General features: G+C 36.3%; 1 protein-coding gene across 8 annotated transcripts in view; it reads left to right on the forward strand.

The window, feature by feature from the left end:
* The window catches only part of FAM135A (family with sequence similarity 135 member A), a 97458-nt gene extending 83754 nt beyond the window's left edge, over nt 1-13704 (forward strand). For all 8 annotated transcript variants that reach the window (XM_064508640.1, XM_064508641.1, XM_064508643.1 and 5 more), the window contains 3 exons: nt 164-274; nt 11372-11485; nt 12228-13704. In XM_064508640.1, coding sequence (XP_064364710.1) covers nt 164-274; nt 11372-11485; nt 12228-12433 — 431 coding nt within the window. In that variant the 3' untranslated portion in view covers nt 12434-13704. The remainder of the gene's footprint in view (nt 1-163; nt 275-11371; nt 11486-12227) is intronic.
* The last annotated feature ends 3985 nt before the right edge of the window (nt 13705-17689 follow it).

The raw sequence follows: 17689 nt of genomic DNA on the forward strand, positions 1-17689 counted from the left end.
AAATGAAAAATGCTTCTGGGCTTGATAATGCTAACATGAAAAATCAAATGCTAGTATATGAGGAGCTAAATGTATGGGCTTTGGCTTTACATATTTTATTTATGTTTAATTACTTTTCATATTTTATTGTGGATCTGTACTCATGTTGTACCTAACAATGCAGGTCTGTGGTTTATGCAGAAGTGGAAGAAGTCTGGTTCGTTATTGCAATTGACGTGTCGAGACCATTCGGATCCACGACAAACTTTCTTATACAAACTTAGTAAAAAAGCAGGTAAGCTCTGCTAATAGTTACTGTCTTTTAAAAACCACTGTACATAAAGGTAAATAGGAAACCTAAAAATATTAATCCAACCAACTCTTGTTTTGGTTTATTTAAAGTTACTTTGGCTTTCATACCCTATTCTTCAAGTAAAATAAACAATAGACTGTTTTTTTCCAGAGGTGGACAGTTACTTTGAGACTTCCCTTCTTAACTAATGGACAGAAGCAGCTACCACGCTGTATGTGTCAGCCTCCTCTTCAGCCACTGAAGTTAGTGACTTCACTGTGATTAGTCAAGTACATGCACACTCATTTGGCATTACCTGTTTCTGTTTCTCTATCTGTTATTTAAATTTAAAAATCTGCTGTAAAGTTTTTTACTAGCTAGTCTTTTATTTCCTCATTAAGTTGGTCAGAGAAAACAAAGATTTTTTGGAAAGCGAAGGAGAAGTTGAACCTAATGTAATAGTTAAAACTAGAGTGGAGTATTCACACTATATCATTCATATAATTTTCTGTTTTGCATATTCTATTTCAACTGTTGGTTGATAGCCAGTTTTGGCAGTGAATAATATGCCACTTGGGGGTGGTTCACCATTTAAGCATTATAAAGTTACTGAGGATTTATCACCCAAATATTTCCAAATGTGTGTCAGCCAAGCATGCATGGAGTCAAAGGTGCTCATGGTGAGCATAGCATTGTTTTGTGGAAAGTTTGGGCATGCTTCTCCATCAAATAGTTGTAGACTTTCACAGCTGAGGTTTGGTTTAGAGCAAATTGGTGTGAAGATGTGGGCAGGAAAAGACTGACAGGTCCAGCTCCTGAGATCTTTGAAATAAAAATTCCAGGAACAGGAAGAATCAGGAGTAAGGAGCAAGAAGAAATATCATGGATAAGATATGAGTTTTGATCAAAAACTGATTTTAGTAAAAATGGGGATTTTTCCCCTTCTGTTCAAAATTTATTAGCACAAAGTAATTTTGTTGCCAGTAAGGTGGTGTTTAAAGCTGACCTGATATATAAAGGTGAACTCCAAAGTGAGAATGACAAGAGCGACTGCATCCCCATCATCTGAAGTATTTTTAGTATAGATTAGCTATCTTTCAAAAACAAATGTTTAATCTTAAGCAGAAATTATGAGCTTCTGAGAAGTTGCCCAGTGGCTACTGCTAACACTGTGGGACCTTTGTTACAGAGCTAATCAGATTGATCAGTTGGCTTTAAAGAAGCTGGTATTCTTTGGTTTTTTGTGTATATAGTTTTTCAACATAATTTGAGAATCTGTTTTTTGAGTATTATTGTCTATTCTAGACATATCCGTATATTCTTTTGATAAACCTCTGTGACAGACTTTTAGAAAGACATGCATAGCATTTTCTTAAGACTTTGTGACCCGAGTTTCAGATCTTATTCCCATAAACTGTCGGAGGACCCTAAAAATCTTAGGAAGTCATTTGGCTTCCAAAGATTCAGCTTCCTTTTTCTACCTTCTGACTGAAGAGATGGAAAGAGCTGTATCTTGGGTCACAGCCTCATAGAGCATCTGGTTTCCAGGTCCTTCAGTAAGCTTTATGCAAGGGAGAAGGAAAGATTGGGGAGAAGGAGGGAGATGTGAAAGTCCAATAATTTTATTTAAGGGAGAAAAAGAAAAAGCGTTTTGCTTCCCTAAAAGAAGAGAAGGAAGGAGGTTTTCCTTTGAAGGGTGAGTGAATATACTGTATGTACACTGTAGATGTTGGTATTTTTAACTCCTGACATGTACAAGGCATATTTCTGTCTTGCCATCTCTTTGTTCAGTCAGTGGGCATACAGTATTGACTATGCTTGACTCAAACTCCAGATGAGATGAATTTGGGATTTCCTGAACTGTGCAGTTTCTCTTCTCAGTTTTTTGATCCAGGGAATTTGCATACTGTTATCTGTAGGAATTATAAACACATGCTTTCCAGAAACCATTTTACCCCAAGCTATGCACAAGAGATTCTGTCTACTAGTACTCAACAACCACACTGATAACAGGAGAGATATAGTCCTGATCTTTGCAATTTGTGTCGATCTTTCTATTTCTGTAGAACAGGAGTCTAAGCTGCAGTAATATCTGTTGCTCCTTACTGTGGTATCTTCTTCAGATCTTGGCTTTGCAGCTGGCAAAATCCTTAAGGATTTCACCTATACTTTTTTTTATCCTTTATGGCAGCCCAGGTTTACCAGCACTAGGACTCAGCAATGTGCTAGATGCTATTCTCCTAAAAGGATCAGTAGAATACCTGACTTTTCTGTTCATCTTCACATCTTTGGCTAGAGTTCACTGGGAAAACCCATCAGAGTGGTGTCCCAATGTCTCCTCCAACTTACAGGGCTCCAGATCATTCAGCCAGTTCCAAAACCAAACTTCGGCTTTGGTGCTATCATTTCTGTTCCATCAGCACTGTCAAGAAAGACACCAGGCATGTGACAGAAACTAAAAATACCTTTCTCCCACTGTTGCTGGAAATGTTTCTGTCATCAGCGTGATACCTAGGGCCATGGATATCTGAATATTGGCAGAAACAGCAGCACCAGTTCTGGCTTCCCTTCTCACCTGCAGTCCTCTGGCAGCAAAAGCTGCTGCTGTTTCAACTCTACTGTGGTCTAGCTGTTTTCCAGATTATCCCTAAAAGTGGCTGTGGATCTGGCAGGGGATATTTTTGAGAGTCTAGGTCTCAGCCATATTGGTGTATGGTAGTTCGTGGGTCTAGTTCTCACATTTGCCAGAGGACATCATCTTGTTGTTTAACCCAAGAATGGATGAAGTTCTTCCTTCCTGTCAATCATTCTAGGTGAAAGTAGAGTTGAGCATCTCCTCTTCTACCTCTTAAAAGAAGCACCAATAAATACTAATACTGAGCACCATTCAGAAATGAGATTTTTGCTCATATCCATTCTCTGTCTGAATCCTGAAGCACTACCATTCAACAGCAGGAACTTTGTAATCATAACCACATTTCTGGTAACTCTTCTTAAGTACTGCTTTTATCACGGCAATGCATCTGGGAGGATATATGACAAACATTTTTTCTTCCTGTTTGGGGAAAATTTGGGCATCACAGCTGGACATCACCTCAGACTCTTTGATCTCATAGTTAGAAGCAAGACCAGTTTGTGTCTCTGCCACTCCCAGAATTTCTGGAACGTTTCAGTTACTATGAAAATGAAATTATCAAGACAGGATGATAGATAATTTATATAACAATTGTTTTTATAGATTTCTGGTGTGTAGATAGGGATTGATTGATAAAATCATAAATGCCTTTCTTAAAATGATTGATTCAATAAAATGTAGTAAATGACAAGTGATGATGTTGATCAATGAAGTCTCTGCTTTCCTAAGTCACTCTGTGGTTCGTCCGCAAACTAGTTTTGTTTTGTGTGCTTAATGTTGTGCTACTGTTGTAGTATCTTGAAAAAGTACAGTGCATTCATTGCCTAGCTATTGAGTTTCTTTGTTAAAGCAGGGAAAGCAACCTTAAAAAATTAACCTGTTAAAGTGACCTTAAAAAAAACTTATCTTTAAGCTTTAGAATTTGGAAAACAGAGTAATTTTTGAGGCTGTGTACTAGGTTGCCATGTGAAAAGAAATCTTTATTGCAAAGAATAAAAGCAGGTAGTGGGGAGAAACTGAGACTTAAACATTTGCCATTTCTGATCGGATTATTATCTTATCTAAAAAAAAAATTCTGGATGTTTCCTTTCTGGACTTGACCATTCAAATTCTTTTAAGTTCAAGCTATTTTATCTTTTAAAATTATCATGATTGGTAACTGCTGATAAAGAACAAGATATGTCCATGTCTGCTTATAAGGAACAAAAGATGATAGGATAGTTCAAAATGAAGAGAGTTAAAATTTATGTGAATTCCAGGATTTTCGATTACTTTATGCACATATCACTTTATGTTCCCAGTTGAGAGATTTATATGTTTTTTAGCCCAGTGGTAAATTTAGTTTTCTGGTGTTATTTCTTCATGATGATAAATTTTTAGAATTATTTTACCTTTGGAAATAATCGCCTTGAAATCTGCTTGTCATATCTTCAGCAGCCACAATCTGTCCGGTATTTTCTGGGGTCTTGGAAATGACTGTTGATTTCATACTGTGACAAGAAATTACAACAGGTTGCCAGCTATGATGACATGCAAGCTGTTCAGTACAAAAAGAATTGTAGCAGCCCTAACAAAAAATACATTAAAATGCTCATGATGTGTGTAAACATAATTTCATGTTACAGTATTATGTTTTCAACAAAAAATATTTCAAAATAACTTGATAAGAACAAAATTTTTAAACATAAATATAAAAAATGTATACTTAAATTACCTATTTTCTAGTTACTTGGCTTTCAGACTTTAGTATGGTCTATTTATTTAGTGGAAATGAGTACTTTTTGTAACTGAACTGTTGACATTTACTGCAAAACTTACAAAATGTTAGTTATGCAAATTTGTCCCTAAAAGGCTACTGGGAATTAGTTAGGTATTATTTGAAACTAGTGTGTGAATGAGTTGCTTACCAAAACATCACATAGTGATTCAGTGAGAAGTTCCGGCATTTACACAGAGCTTGATTTCTGCTTCCACTTAATCTATTGGTTATGCTTAAATATTTTCAACAAGCTGTAATTGCACCTTCATATTTGTTTTCTAACATCAAATGTAAAAATAACCTAGTTTATGAAATGCAAGTGTTCATTGGCATATCACCAAAATAATCAGTTTTTTTCCTTTTAACAAAGGAAGGATGTGTATTTGATCAGTGTATTCAAATACATAATTGTTTCCAGTTGAAACATACTGTGATTTTTGTTGAAGGAAGCAGAAAGACAGTAGCTCCAGTAAAACTGAAGATGCTTTCAGATGTAGCTTGAGCACGGTCTCATGCACTTCTCCCAGCTTCTCTAATTTACTTTGTCTTGAGCAAGGTAAACGAGAGAAGCTCTTCTTTTTTTGCCCTCAAATTAGAATATTATGCTTGCTACTTTATTCACATTATATACTCAGCTAGTTATATTCTTCAGCAAATATTACAGACTCCAGAGGAGTCCAAGAAAATATACTGTAAATCCTTGATTTGTAGCCATTGCAACCCAACAAACCTGTCCTTTCTTGCTCATGGTGCTTCAGATAGTCTTTTCTGACAGGTTCAGAGACTCTGCTTAGCCTGATATGTTAAGAAGTTGCTAGTCAGGGAGGAACAATTTCATTTACATGTGGGTTGGTTCTGATGTTCTGATTTGTCTAAGAAAAGTGTCAATGATCTGTAAATATTTGGCTTTAGTTTGATTTTGGACAAGTCTTTTGTGTCCAAATACCTTGTCTAGAACTCCAATACACCGCTTAGTATAAATATAAAAACAAAGACTCCATTTCCATCAGTTGGTCTTTGAGAAGCTCAAGTTAATGTAGCCAGTCACCCGAAACAACTTTAGGATCTTCCTGCAGGGTCTTCATTAATTTGATACAAATTTTGATAGATCCTTTGCAATTAAGGGCTTGCCCAGTAAAGTAGAGTGACTTCGAAACTTTTGACAGAACTAGTTCTCCTGTAATGAATAAATATGTGTGTGGGTACCATAGCCTGCTGAGGCTCGCTACCGTAAGGTAAACTTTGAAATGCTCTTTGTGCCAGTTATAAACTGTTTGCTTACTACAGGGAACACTTCTTGCAACAAACTTTGGAGTTGCAAGTTATTCTACCTCAGCTTTAGTTTTGTAGTTTTCTGAAGTCTTGCTTGTCAGCTGCAGAACGGGCCTGCGTTAGCACTTCAGTTTGGCTCAGGAGTGCATTTGGAAGCAGATGTCTTCATCATCCCTGTTTACTTCAGAGCACAGCTAATGAACTTTTTGAACAGCTACTGGATGTTGCATCCACAGGACCAGACTAGAGCTAGTCCAAATTAAACTCCCCTGAAAATGGGCATTATGATGGATGAGGGATTCTCAGTACCAACAGATTTGTTCTACAGTTCTGTTCCTTTTATGCTACCCTATATGAAGATGTAGCCATAGTCTCTTCCAGGATATTTTTGTACTTAATATGTAGGCTTGTATTCAAATGTCATAGTACTTCCGTAGTTCTTGATTAGCAGAATTCTGATATGTTTATTTATTGCCTGATCTTCCCCCCCCCCCTTTAAAATATGAATTTTCCTCATCTCTGAAATGAAGAAAGGAAGTTATAGTTTTAATTTATGTCCATCTGTTAACAGTAGATAAGCATTGAACAAGCTTGGTTGACATGTTTTCTGCTCTGAGATGACTGTTATGCACAGGATGCCTGCTTAGCTGAATTGGTGCTGTTTGTCTTTGTGGAGGGGAAAAAGCATGTCACCTCTTGACTTGAGGGAATGGCTGTTGATAACTCAGCATGAGGATGGGGCTAGAACTGAAATAGCATAACTACTGGTCACATGGCATGGAGGCTGACGTAACCAGTTCTGTTAAGAGGTAGGACTTCCCAGCTTTCTGTAGCTGTATACCAACAACGTTGAAAGGCTCTGGTATGTTCTGTAGCGTCTGCAGCCAAGCTCTTTGAAGTAAAATCTTCAAGGCAAAGTTTGAGCTGACATGAAACTCTGAATTAACACAAATCTAACTCCCTAATCCATTGTCTTGTGGCATTGCAACAGAAAGTCCGAGCTTCTTTGAATTTGGACCTCAGCGCACTCAGCGTCTCAAGATTTGAGTTTTTGGCATGCGAATCTAGCTTCGTGTGTGATGCGTTAGCTTTACAGAACAGTCCAGACGGTAGGAGAGATGGCTGCCCTCCAGGGCATAATTTCTAAAACCCCTCTTTCCATACTTCATTTATGTCAGAGCTCCCAGATCCTTCAATGGATAGAATTGTAGGAAACATCAGGAGTGTTGCACCTTGATAGAACTGAGAAGTTTCCTTTGACTCAAAGCTTGACCAGATATGAACCTGAGCTACCTGATCCTAGTGTCAATGTTGGCACCCCTTTGAGAAAGGGGGTAAGACCAGATGATCTCCAAAGGTCCATTTTAACCTAAATTGTTTTATTCCAGGACTTTATGATTAGCATGATTCTAAGCAAAACAGCAGCTTATTTATGGAATCAGATGGTGGGACTTCTTTCTTCTTTTTAAAGCTGATTGTAACCGATTTTGATTCAGTTGTGCTCAAGAACTCTATCCATAGTGAGTATTGTCTGTTGCAAACAATGTAAGCCTTGTTTTGAATGAGTTGAAGGAGATGTAGCATTTTGTTGTCCTTTTTGTCATAGCAGCGTCAGAGAAAATCAGTAGCCCATTGTACCATTTGCTCCATCTCCCATTACTTGGATGTTGATTATAATTAGAAGGCAAATTTCATAACAGATCTACAGACTTTTTGGATTCTGGCAGTAGAATTTATACAAAAAAATTAATTCTCTGACTCTAGTTAGTTGTGAGTTACCAGGTCTCTCTACACGCTGCTCCAGATTCCTCCACTTGACAATTTATTTGGAAAAAAAATTGATGAATTTGTAGATATCATTAATTCAGTAATGACTACTAATGGTATTATTGAGAATTCACTTATCTGCTGACATGAATGAAATGATGGTTAAATGATAGAAGTTGTGCTTTCTGTGTATGCTTAAATTAAGTTTGGCTGAGATTGAAGTTTCTTTAGAGAATGAGGAAGGTAATAAAAATATGGAAAGCCGACAAAAGTTTCCTTACAATAGAAGAGAACATTCTGTTATATGGGACAGAGCTTATTATTTCAGCAATGGTCTTTCAATTGGATTGTTCTTTTCAAGCTATCCCAAATCCTGCTGAAAAATTTGGTCAGTACTTTCTAGGTAATGAAAAGCTCAGTGTTTTTTTTAGAGTACTTTGCAAAAATGATGTAATGAGTCCAAATGTTTGGGTGGTTTTTTCTGATGGAATTAGATTTAAATCTTCTAGCGTTTTTGTCTAATTACTACAATTCTGGAAATGTTGGCTTAATTAGATTTTGAGATTGTATTTTTTTAATTCTGTAGCTGAAAATTTTGCTTCACAAGAAAATATGGATCGTAGATTGCTTTGAATAATTCTGTCATAAGTTTGGGGGTTATTTTTTATTTTCTTTTTCTAATATTTCCAACATGTTTGTGTGGCAGGTCTTTTATTGTGGTGTGGGTTTTTTCCTCTTTTTAGAGGGAAAATTAAGATGTGGATCGTATGAATTAACTGAGCTTTATTCTTGTCCTCAATTTATTCCTGAATTTCCAATTTAATTAAAGGCAGAATATATTCAAAGTCTAGGAAGTAAATGAATATAACAAAGTATAAAGATGATTGAGGTGGCAAATTTTTACATCTAAATAAAAGAAAGAATGTGATAAGTTGCTTCTTTAGATGGTTCTCCAAAAGCACATTTAATTTAGGCACAATTTAGCATTGCACACTTCCATATTTGAGATCCTTCTCTGCTTTTGTCCTGGATATTTTCTTAGACTGTCTAGAGAGCATAAAGGAAGCTGTTGAATGCCACGTATTTCCTTCCCATTGACAAATGGTTCAGGGGTATCTCATGTATTAGAAATCTGTGGGGTTATATGTTTATATTCTCCATTTAGATTCTTTCTTGGAACACCCATCCGTAGTCACAGGGGTCACACGAACCATGTCAGAATGAACAATCTCAAACCAGAAGATTTGGTCTTTTTCTTCATAATAAGTGTGAAAGGCCATCCGAAGCAAAACAACCCGAGAAGAACAGTTAGACAATAAAATTATTGATTATGAAATACCCTATATGCCTTCCTTGTTCCTGTCGAAATGCTTCTCTCAAAAGAGTCTTAGTCAAAAGCGGGTTTCTACTACAGAAAACAAATGTCTTGTAATGCAAGATTACTGTTATTTGTCATGCCTAAAATTTAGCCAAGCTCAAGATATTCTTGCTGTGAATTTCAACTAGAATATAAAACATAAAAATGAGTCACTGTCACCGAAAGGGGGAAGTCTTATTTATTAGACTGTGATATCTTAAGCTTGTGCGTTTTCTGTTTGTTTGTTCTTATTGCACACCAGGCTGAAAAAAGTATATTTAAACGTTGATTGATGTAGACTGATGTTCCACTAAAGATTCCCCAGGACATTGCTTCTTTCTGTCCGTCCTTCGTAAGATTGATTGTAAGATTGAGGCGGTCCACTTCTCCCTACCTTTTGCATGAACAGTAATGGGTATTTCTCATGGGGAAGCTTATATCAAAAATACTTAATACAAGGTACATAGACATCCAAGGAATTTGCAAAACTATTACAGATCAGCCTGCAGGGAACTCCTATCTTTGATTTATTCCAAATGTGTTATTTTCAACTCGGTTCAAAGTTTGGAACTGGCATCTCCATCTGTACATAAGATTTTCTGCAGTCATTTTCCATCAGATGTCAAATAAAAGATCCTAGTGGTCTAGTTGATCTTCTGAGACAGTGTTGTCTTTCAGTGGACACACAGGACCAAAAATACCTGATTCCTATTTCAAGGGGACAGAATCCAGGGTCTTTCTTGGATGCATTTTCTATACCTTTTTATAGATGTCTAGAATTCTTATTTATCAATTTCCTTTGAAATCTGGGAAGTTCCACTTACCTTTTACATACTAAAGTTGTTCAGCTTTGTTTTTGTAACTGATTTGGTTTGGGGATGTAGTCTTCATCATACAGTCTATAAAATACTGGAAACTTGGGAAACAACCTCCAGGAAGAAGGAAAGGTGTTGTACTTTGGGATCTACTCTCCTCTTTAGGAACAAATATATATTAATATGTACATATATTCTATCTGAACAGCACAGAGAAACTAAAACTCAGGAGTTTATCCCTGCAGTATAGCTTCTGAAAAGCAGATAGCAAATCATTTATTTTTCCTACTGCAATAGTTTCTCTCTCTTTTGTTGTTTTTACGAAAGAAAAGTTTGATTTATATAAATTTTTTAAAATGTTTGCTACAGATTCAGAGTAGCACCTTTGAAGAATTACTTTATTTGCAGTATTTTTATAATTCTCAAAATGTACTAAGTAGATTTTGTAGATCAGCAAAGGAAGGGTTAGGGACCATTATTCTCTAGAAGTTAAAAGTAGAGCTAATAGCCTCAATGCAAAACTAAGCATTGATGTAAATGCGGTTGGATCAAGTCTACCCATGAGGTGTAAGCAACTAACACCTAAGAGATTCTGAAAAAACAGTCCAGTTTGGCTGCTTTTGAGTACAGCTTTCCTTTACGCACACCTAAATTATATTAAGCATTTGCTGATTTTGCCTAACAGTTCCTTTTGTATTGAACTGCAGTTGGCTATGATATTCAGAGGGGCTGTTCTAAGGCAAAGGCTACCAATTTTCCCTAAATATCCAGTGTATTCTGACTTAGGCAGACGGACAGCAGCGGAAGTCTGCTGAAGTTCTTTGGAGAAGTGATTAAGGTTAAATATGTTGAGAACTGTAACTTCCTCACTAGTGGGGGGATCCTACTTTTGCCCCATCGCTTTTAGAGTGCTTGCCCAAGAAGTAGGAAATCTGGGTTTAATTATAAATGGAATCTGGAGAGTTGTGTTGGGTGGACACCCATCTGGGGGTAAAGCTGGCCAAACGTTATAGTGAGGTAATGCCTAAAAGAGGCACCTATATTAGGTGGGCTGTATTGCATTCACATTTATGCCATGCATTAATCCAGACGCAACTACGCTTTTGACTGAAATACCAGTAAAGACAAAGCATCGGTCATCTTTAGGTTTCTTTAAGCAATATGAAGGCTTTACTCCCTTCTGTCATCCAGGTACTGAGCACTTTATTCCTATATCCCCTCCATCCTCAAACACAAGACAGAGGTTTGAGCCATAGCCTTTGGTTAAGTAGGAATCATCAGAATTAGGTCAAGCCCAGGTGTATTAAAATATGTACAGTACCCAACAGATAGTTTTTCTCTTGCTCTACCTATTTTAATTGATTTTCCTGTCTTTTTTTGTATGAGGACTTGTAATAAATTGGTTCCCAATTTTAGCTTTAAAATGTTTAATTATTCTGTAGTAATTGTCAAGTGATTCATTATAATACATATGTTTTTTTCTCTTTTCCTGTAGGTCTTCATTACTTCAAAAACATAGTGTTAGTAGGATCTCTGCAGGATCGTTATGTTCCTTATCACTCTGCTCGCATTGAGATGTGTAAAACAGCTTTAAAGGATAAACAATCAGGTAATAAATATTCTCAAAAAAATCCACTCAGACTTAACCTCATAGGTCTCAGATTCATCTTACTTCATTTTGAGTGCTTTACTGAGGCACCTCAGTTATGTCTTTAGTCACCCTGGGCTTACTCTGTAGGGATGCAGAGACAATATCCATGTGAGAGCTGAACTACTTCCTGGATTTGCCCTGTTTTGTTAAATGCAGGAGGAGATGGGACTGAATAAATTTCTAGCCCAGAAGCTTTGGTGAGATGCTGTAAGTTAGGTGGGATGAAAACAGCCCTGATGTGTTACTCTGTGAACAGGGAGGACAAATAGCTTTGCTTTTGAGGACATCAAGTTGTAGCTTCAAGCACACTGGCTCTATTTAGAAGAGGCTTAATATTAGCATTGAAAGGAAAGGTACTTTTCTTATTTTCAGAGATGGCTGGTTATTGTATTTATTGCTGAGATATTCTAGCACAATTGTATTCTAACATTATTTATTGACAAGTAAACACCTTTTAAATAGCCTTTATAATAAATTAATATAATGAATGTATGAACAATAAAATGTGCGAGTTATAAAATTATTGTTTCAAAGATTTCTGAGGAAATTAAAGTTCCTATATTCTATCTTAACAGAGAAACAGCATGACATGCATTGCCTCTCTTATTCTGGAATGCATATATTTTCAGTTAAAGGTCATAGAACTGTAATCGCTTCTGATGATTCATACAGTACAATTTACTTCTGTTTTCCTCTACAGGACCAATTTATGCTGAAATGATCCAGAACCTGCTTCTGCCAGTTCTTCAAAATAAGGAATGCAGTTTGGTTCGTTATAATGTAATTAATGCATTGCCCAATACAGCAGATTCTCTCATAGGAAGAGCTGCACACATTGCTGTTCTTGATTCAGAAATATTTTTAGAAAAATTTTTTCTTGTTGCTGCCCTAAAATATTTCCAGTAGAGAAAAGTGTTGTAAGAGACTTGGTTATTACCTCATTAACAGATGAATCAAATAATGTGTGGTATTAAAGTATAGCTGCAGCTGTATTTTAAGAGATATTTATACTTTTTATATGGAAGATAATTTATATCATCCACACTTAGGGCTTTTTAACATCAACTTTACTTTCTAGGCAATGTGGCTGTGCAATATTTTTTTTATTTTGTTCTTTTTACTTTTCTATTACTTTTTCATAATTTTGGGTACCTAATTATTTGGAGATTAAAGCACAGTGTGTATTTTGGTTGAGGTATTATTGGCTCTTAGACTTAAGAAGTCAATGTTACATGGCTACATTTTACTAGAGGCTTTAGATGCCAAAATAAATTGGAAGTTAAAAATTCCAGTAAGGTATTACACATTCAGTTGTATTTTAGCACTGCAGAAAGTTTAACTGGAAACACAATGAGCTGCTAAAATACTGGATATTTGAAAATGACTATATTTGTCGGTCTCACAAAGATGACCATTACTGAGTTGTCTGTTTAGATATCACTACATCTTAACAGTCTTCTACAAGATCATTATCATCCTTATTAAACATGTTATGCCTGTGGGAATATATTTTCTACTGATCTCAAAAACATATTAGTTTACATATTCATTTTTATTACTGGAACATTTGTTTTCAGAAGAAAATGGCAACTAAGGATTTTTGAATGTTTAATGATAGCTGCCTTCAAATACTTAGGGTTTTGCAAAATTGATTAAAATTGTTCCTTACTCTGTCAGTTCTTCATATGAACATGGACAGTTTTACATGGACTTCCTTGTATGTACGTAAAATAAGTAAATGTTATAAATTTCTGCAATACTTTTATGAATTTAAGCAATTTTTAATATTGTTAAAATGTTTTATTGACAACAAAGTATTGTAAATATAAATCAATACATCTTCAAATGGGACAATATTATAAACTTTACCTGTTTAGTGATACAGATAAAATGTTTTTGATATACAGGAATGTTAAAGATTATTGACTTTTTACTGGTGCTGAATAGCATTAAGTTTGGTTTCTCCTTCCTTCCCTTTTATCTATTTCCAACAACAATTCAGTAAAGGTAGGAAAAAGGGTTACATGTGCATTCACTAATTGTAATGAACTTTTTTGAAAAATACAAATTTGTTGTATAATGCATGTTTATTTTTAGCATTGTATTATTGCATCTGGTGTTAATAAAATGAACAAATGACTCTAATAGAAGCAATTAAAGAAACTGAAATCTGCTAATTACCAAAACTCTGGGGAGGCTTTATATATTTTGTATTATTTGAAACGGATATAGCAATAATAGTTTATAATGAAGTAACATTGCATTTCATATGGTTTGTTAATACAATCTTTGTAATATATTTCTTTCGCTGTAGCTTGCAAGTTTCAAATGAGCACCTACAGTTTGGCAATGTATACACTAAAAAGAATACTGTATTACTAAGTTGCATTAGGCAAGTCCTTATAATGACAGAAAAATATCTTAAATACATTCCCACTCTAAAAATGTCTATTTTTATTAATAATTTTTATTTTATGACCATGTTACTGTGTTGTAAATATTTAAATTATGTTCTGACATCTCAACTGTCCTTTGGTTCACAGTATTCTAATAGTTGGCTTGTAGCTAAATTTTTAATATCACTTAGGGTGCTAAATCTACAAAACAATTTTCCTTGATTCACAATGATCAAGTTAAACTACTCATTAATACATAAGTTTTTAGACATTTCCGTCACTATAGGAAAATGTCTGTCTTGCTGTGTCTCTGGAAACCTAAAAATGTAGAGCAGGCTTTTGTGATTAGCACAGCAGAAATGAAGTGTAGCTACTTTTTTTTTTTTTTTTTTTCAATCGTACTGTTGTCCGAAAAGCGGATTCGTTGCCCGGTGTGCAATAAGCCAGTAGTTACACACTCAGGAGAGACATTTGCTTATTTATTTCAGAGTTGCGCAAGCCTGGGTGCTCGGTGGTTTCCCACAAATCAAGCACACCCCCCCCCCCCCAACTTTTCAGGTAGCATGTATACAAACAAATTGCCAGATTTGCAATTTTCCCTTTTACACTGATTGGTTAGTGATTTCTTCATTCCCCGGGTCCCACCCCTGTCTCTCAAGGTCCTGACAAGGGGGAGATAGTCCAGACCCCTTAATTAACTTTGTTTCAGCAGTGAGAGGAAGTTTTGCTTCCCAAGGTCCTGGCGCCCAAGCAGGCCTTATTTCAAAGCCTTGACATCCTCCCTGTCGGAGTGTGGGGCACAGGAATGCAGACTACTTGTAACTCCCTTATCTTTCCAGCCTGCACCAGCTCTGGGGCCCTTTCTTACTGAACTAGGAGTGCGGCCTAAGGCTTCAGCAAAATTTAGCTACTCATGCTAAGCAAGTGTGTGGATTTATTTCAGCTACTCATGCTAAGCAAGTTTTATACTTAATGTTAGAAGTTATCCTAATCTACCTAGTTCAAACATTCTTTCTGAGCTTCCCAGGGTTGTCTTGTAACAGTACCATGCATTTAAACAGACTTGAACTTGGTTTGTTTTATGAAGAAAATGGAGGCTGTAAGAAATCATATGATATTTAGATGCAAGTTTACCAAGGACAGGCCAAATTTAGCAGAACTTGTAACTTCTTTCTCTCCCCTACTTTGTATTACCCAGTGCAGTCCATTTGTGATCTGGTAGTGCTGTCAGTGCTGTAGCTTTGCGGTGCTGTTTGACAACTGTAAGTCCCAGATAAATGGCTGCGACTTGTTTGCAGTAAGATGATACTGAGCAGCATGATGAGCCCAGTGTGCCCTTGAAGCATGTGAACTTCATATTTGCAGTTAGAAGCTGTATGGTACGCTTGCAGCTGCCATATGAACAACAAATGTGATAGATCTTTGAAGTTTCAGACAACTCTGTGTGTTCCATGGCATACTCCCCCGTATTTCTGCCTGTGATGTACTAGGTAGAAATACGGGACTTGCATACATAATCGGATGCATCAGGAGCCGTAAAGTGTTCCATCTCCCTCCCCTTTTCTGCTTGAATCAGGGCTTCATCTTCCTGTAGTGACAGTCACCTCTCCTTTTATGATAGTGCTGAGTAAGTATCCCACAGCCACTTCAAAGAGAAATATGTCGCTTCAGGTGCTGCTTATAGAATGGGAGACAAAAATGAAGCTCTGTGCTTTCTTCTAGAAAGCAGCCAGTCTCTTGTTCCCTGCAGGCATTGCACTGCTGTTATTTCACAGAACTCCCAATGATATTATTAGGAGGTCATTGCATAAAATGAAATTACTGTATTTAAACATTTTTTTGTACATAGCATATCTAAATTAATTCCTTGGTTTGTGTTTGAATCTTCTATCAAAATTAAACTTTCTAATCTCAGAGATCTGGAAATTGCTACTAATTGGGAAAAAGGGATCATGTTCTATTGTGGAAGTCACCAGACTTTGCAGCAAGGCCAGGAGATTCCACGTTGATGGAAAATTTATTCTATAGCCACAAAATACCCTTTGTTCCAGGCCTATCTTATGTGCACAGGTATGCTGTTCAGATAGCCAGATGGGAAGCAAGAAGGATTTGGGCAGAATCAGCACATTTGCTTGCTGCCAGTGGCAGGGGTTGCTGTGATGTTTTCGAGATAGCCCACATGGTCAGCTTACATTCTGGCTCATCTGAATTGACCTGCTGCAGAGTAGGTGTCAGCTCTAACTCTTCTATGCCCTGCTTTTTAGAGCAGCAAAATAAAGTAGAACACAATATAGTTTGACTCCTCCTTGTAAGGCAAGCTGGAAAGTAAGAAATAAATGATCAGAAAACAGCATGAGGAAAACAGAAAAAAGAAAATAATTGCATTTAATTGCAAAATGGCAAATTCTGTGGCATATGCTACATTCATATTTACCTATGTTCAGATTCACTACCTCCTCAAAAACAAGATCTAAAAAAACATTATTCAGGAGTAAAAAGTGAATTTTGCATTTTTACAGGAATGCAAGAAAGGAAGACTAGAAAAAACTGCTTTGCAGACCTCAGCTTTTTTTTTAAGGGAAGAATAGTTTCTAATTAATCTTACATATTTATTTCATTCTTACCATTTGAGAATTGATGCATTTAAAGATGGTTTTTATGGATTTGCCTTAAGCTGTTAAGGAATAGAACTTACTATTAATTGGTACTTGCAGACAATTTGATGTGAATATTTTTAAGGTAAGGAATCATTTTAGCTTTTACTGTATTGATCACATAGTTGATAAGTTCTTCAACTTGCCATAGAATTTTTTTTTCTTGCTGCTTTTGGGCAGAAGTGCAGTTTTTCTGCATAAGCCACCAGTAATCCTCTTTACTGTCTCTAGTCTAGAAGCCCAGCATCTTACTCTTAGAATAGAGGATTTTTCATTATTTTCAGTCTCTAATGTCCAATTAACCATGTTATAAAAAGCTGATTGAGAAAATGTCACACATAAGGCAGTCAATTAAATTTAATCACTTTCAGTGTAGGCACTGCCAGATGTAGTCCAATAAACTCAGTGGAGCATCACTGTTATTAATTTACCATGTAGATTTACTTTCTTAAACTCTTCAAATGTGAACACAAAAAGCTATTTTGGACTCCAATCTCTATGAATGGCTGAATGAAAATTATTTTCTGTAGTTTAGTTAGTATCTGCAGACAGAGATTTCTGAGTTGTTTTATTGAAGAACAAGGTCATCTGGAGATATCTGAAGAGCAACTAAAACCAAATGTTGCCATATTGAAAACAAATCCAATTCTAACAGGGGTTTCTGAGCTGCACCACATGCACCCAAATGTTATCTAGCTCAAGTTTAGATATATACAGAGAGAGGGTACACGGAATTCAAAACCCTTTCACAGTGCATAAGCTGGGAAATTGAAAAGGTGGTCTGAATTGCTGTCTTGTTTGATAATGGGGTTGTTTGTCACTTTTTGCTGCCTTCATCCTGGAGAATGACTAACAGCTACTCAAACACAGAAAAGGCACCAGAGGTTTGGCTTAGAGGTTTTCCTTTTCTCCCTGTGTAGCCAACTTTATTCAAGAGAGCACAGAATTGTTCTTATTCTGATTATCTTGGTGCCTGTATACCCTTTGATGACTGAGAGATTTTGACATACTGTTTGCCTACATGAAAATCCAAAAATCTGGCTGCTGCAAGACGCAGGAAGTTCCTCATTCCCTGTACTTGACTGCCTATTTTGGATACTGGTAGAAGGTTC

This window comes from Dromaius novaehollandiae, chromosome 3 (genome assembly GCF_036370855.1).
Source record: "Dromaius novaehollandiae isolate bDroNov1 chromosome 3, bDroNov1.hap1, whole genome shotgun sequence".
In the NCBI taxonomy this organism is placed as follows: domain Eukaryota; kingdom Metazoa; phylum Chordata; class Aves; order Casuariiformes; family Dromaiidae; genus Dromaius; species Dromaius novaehollandiae.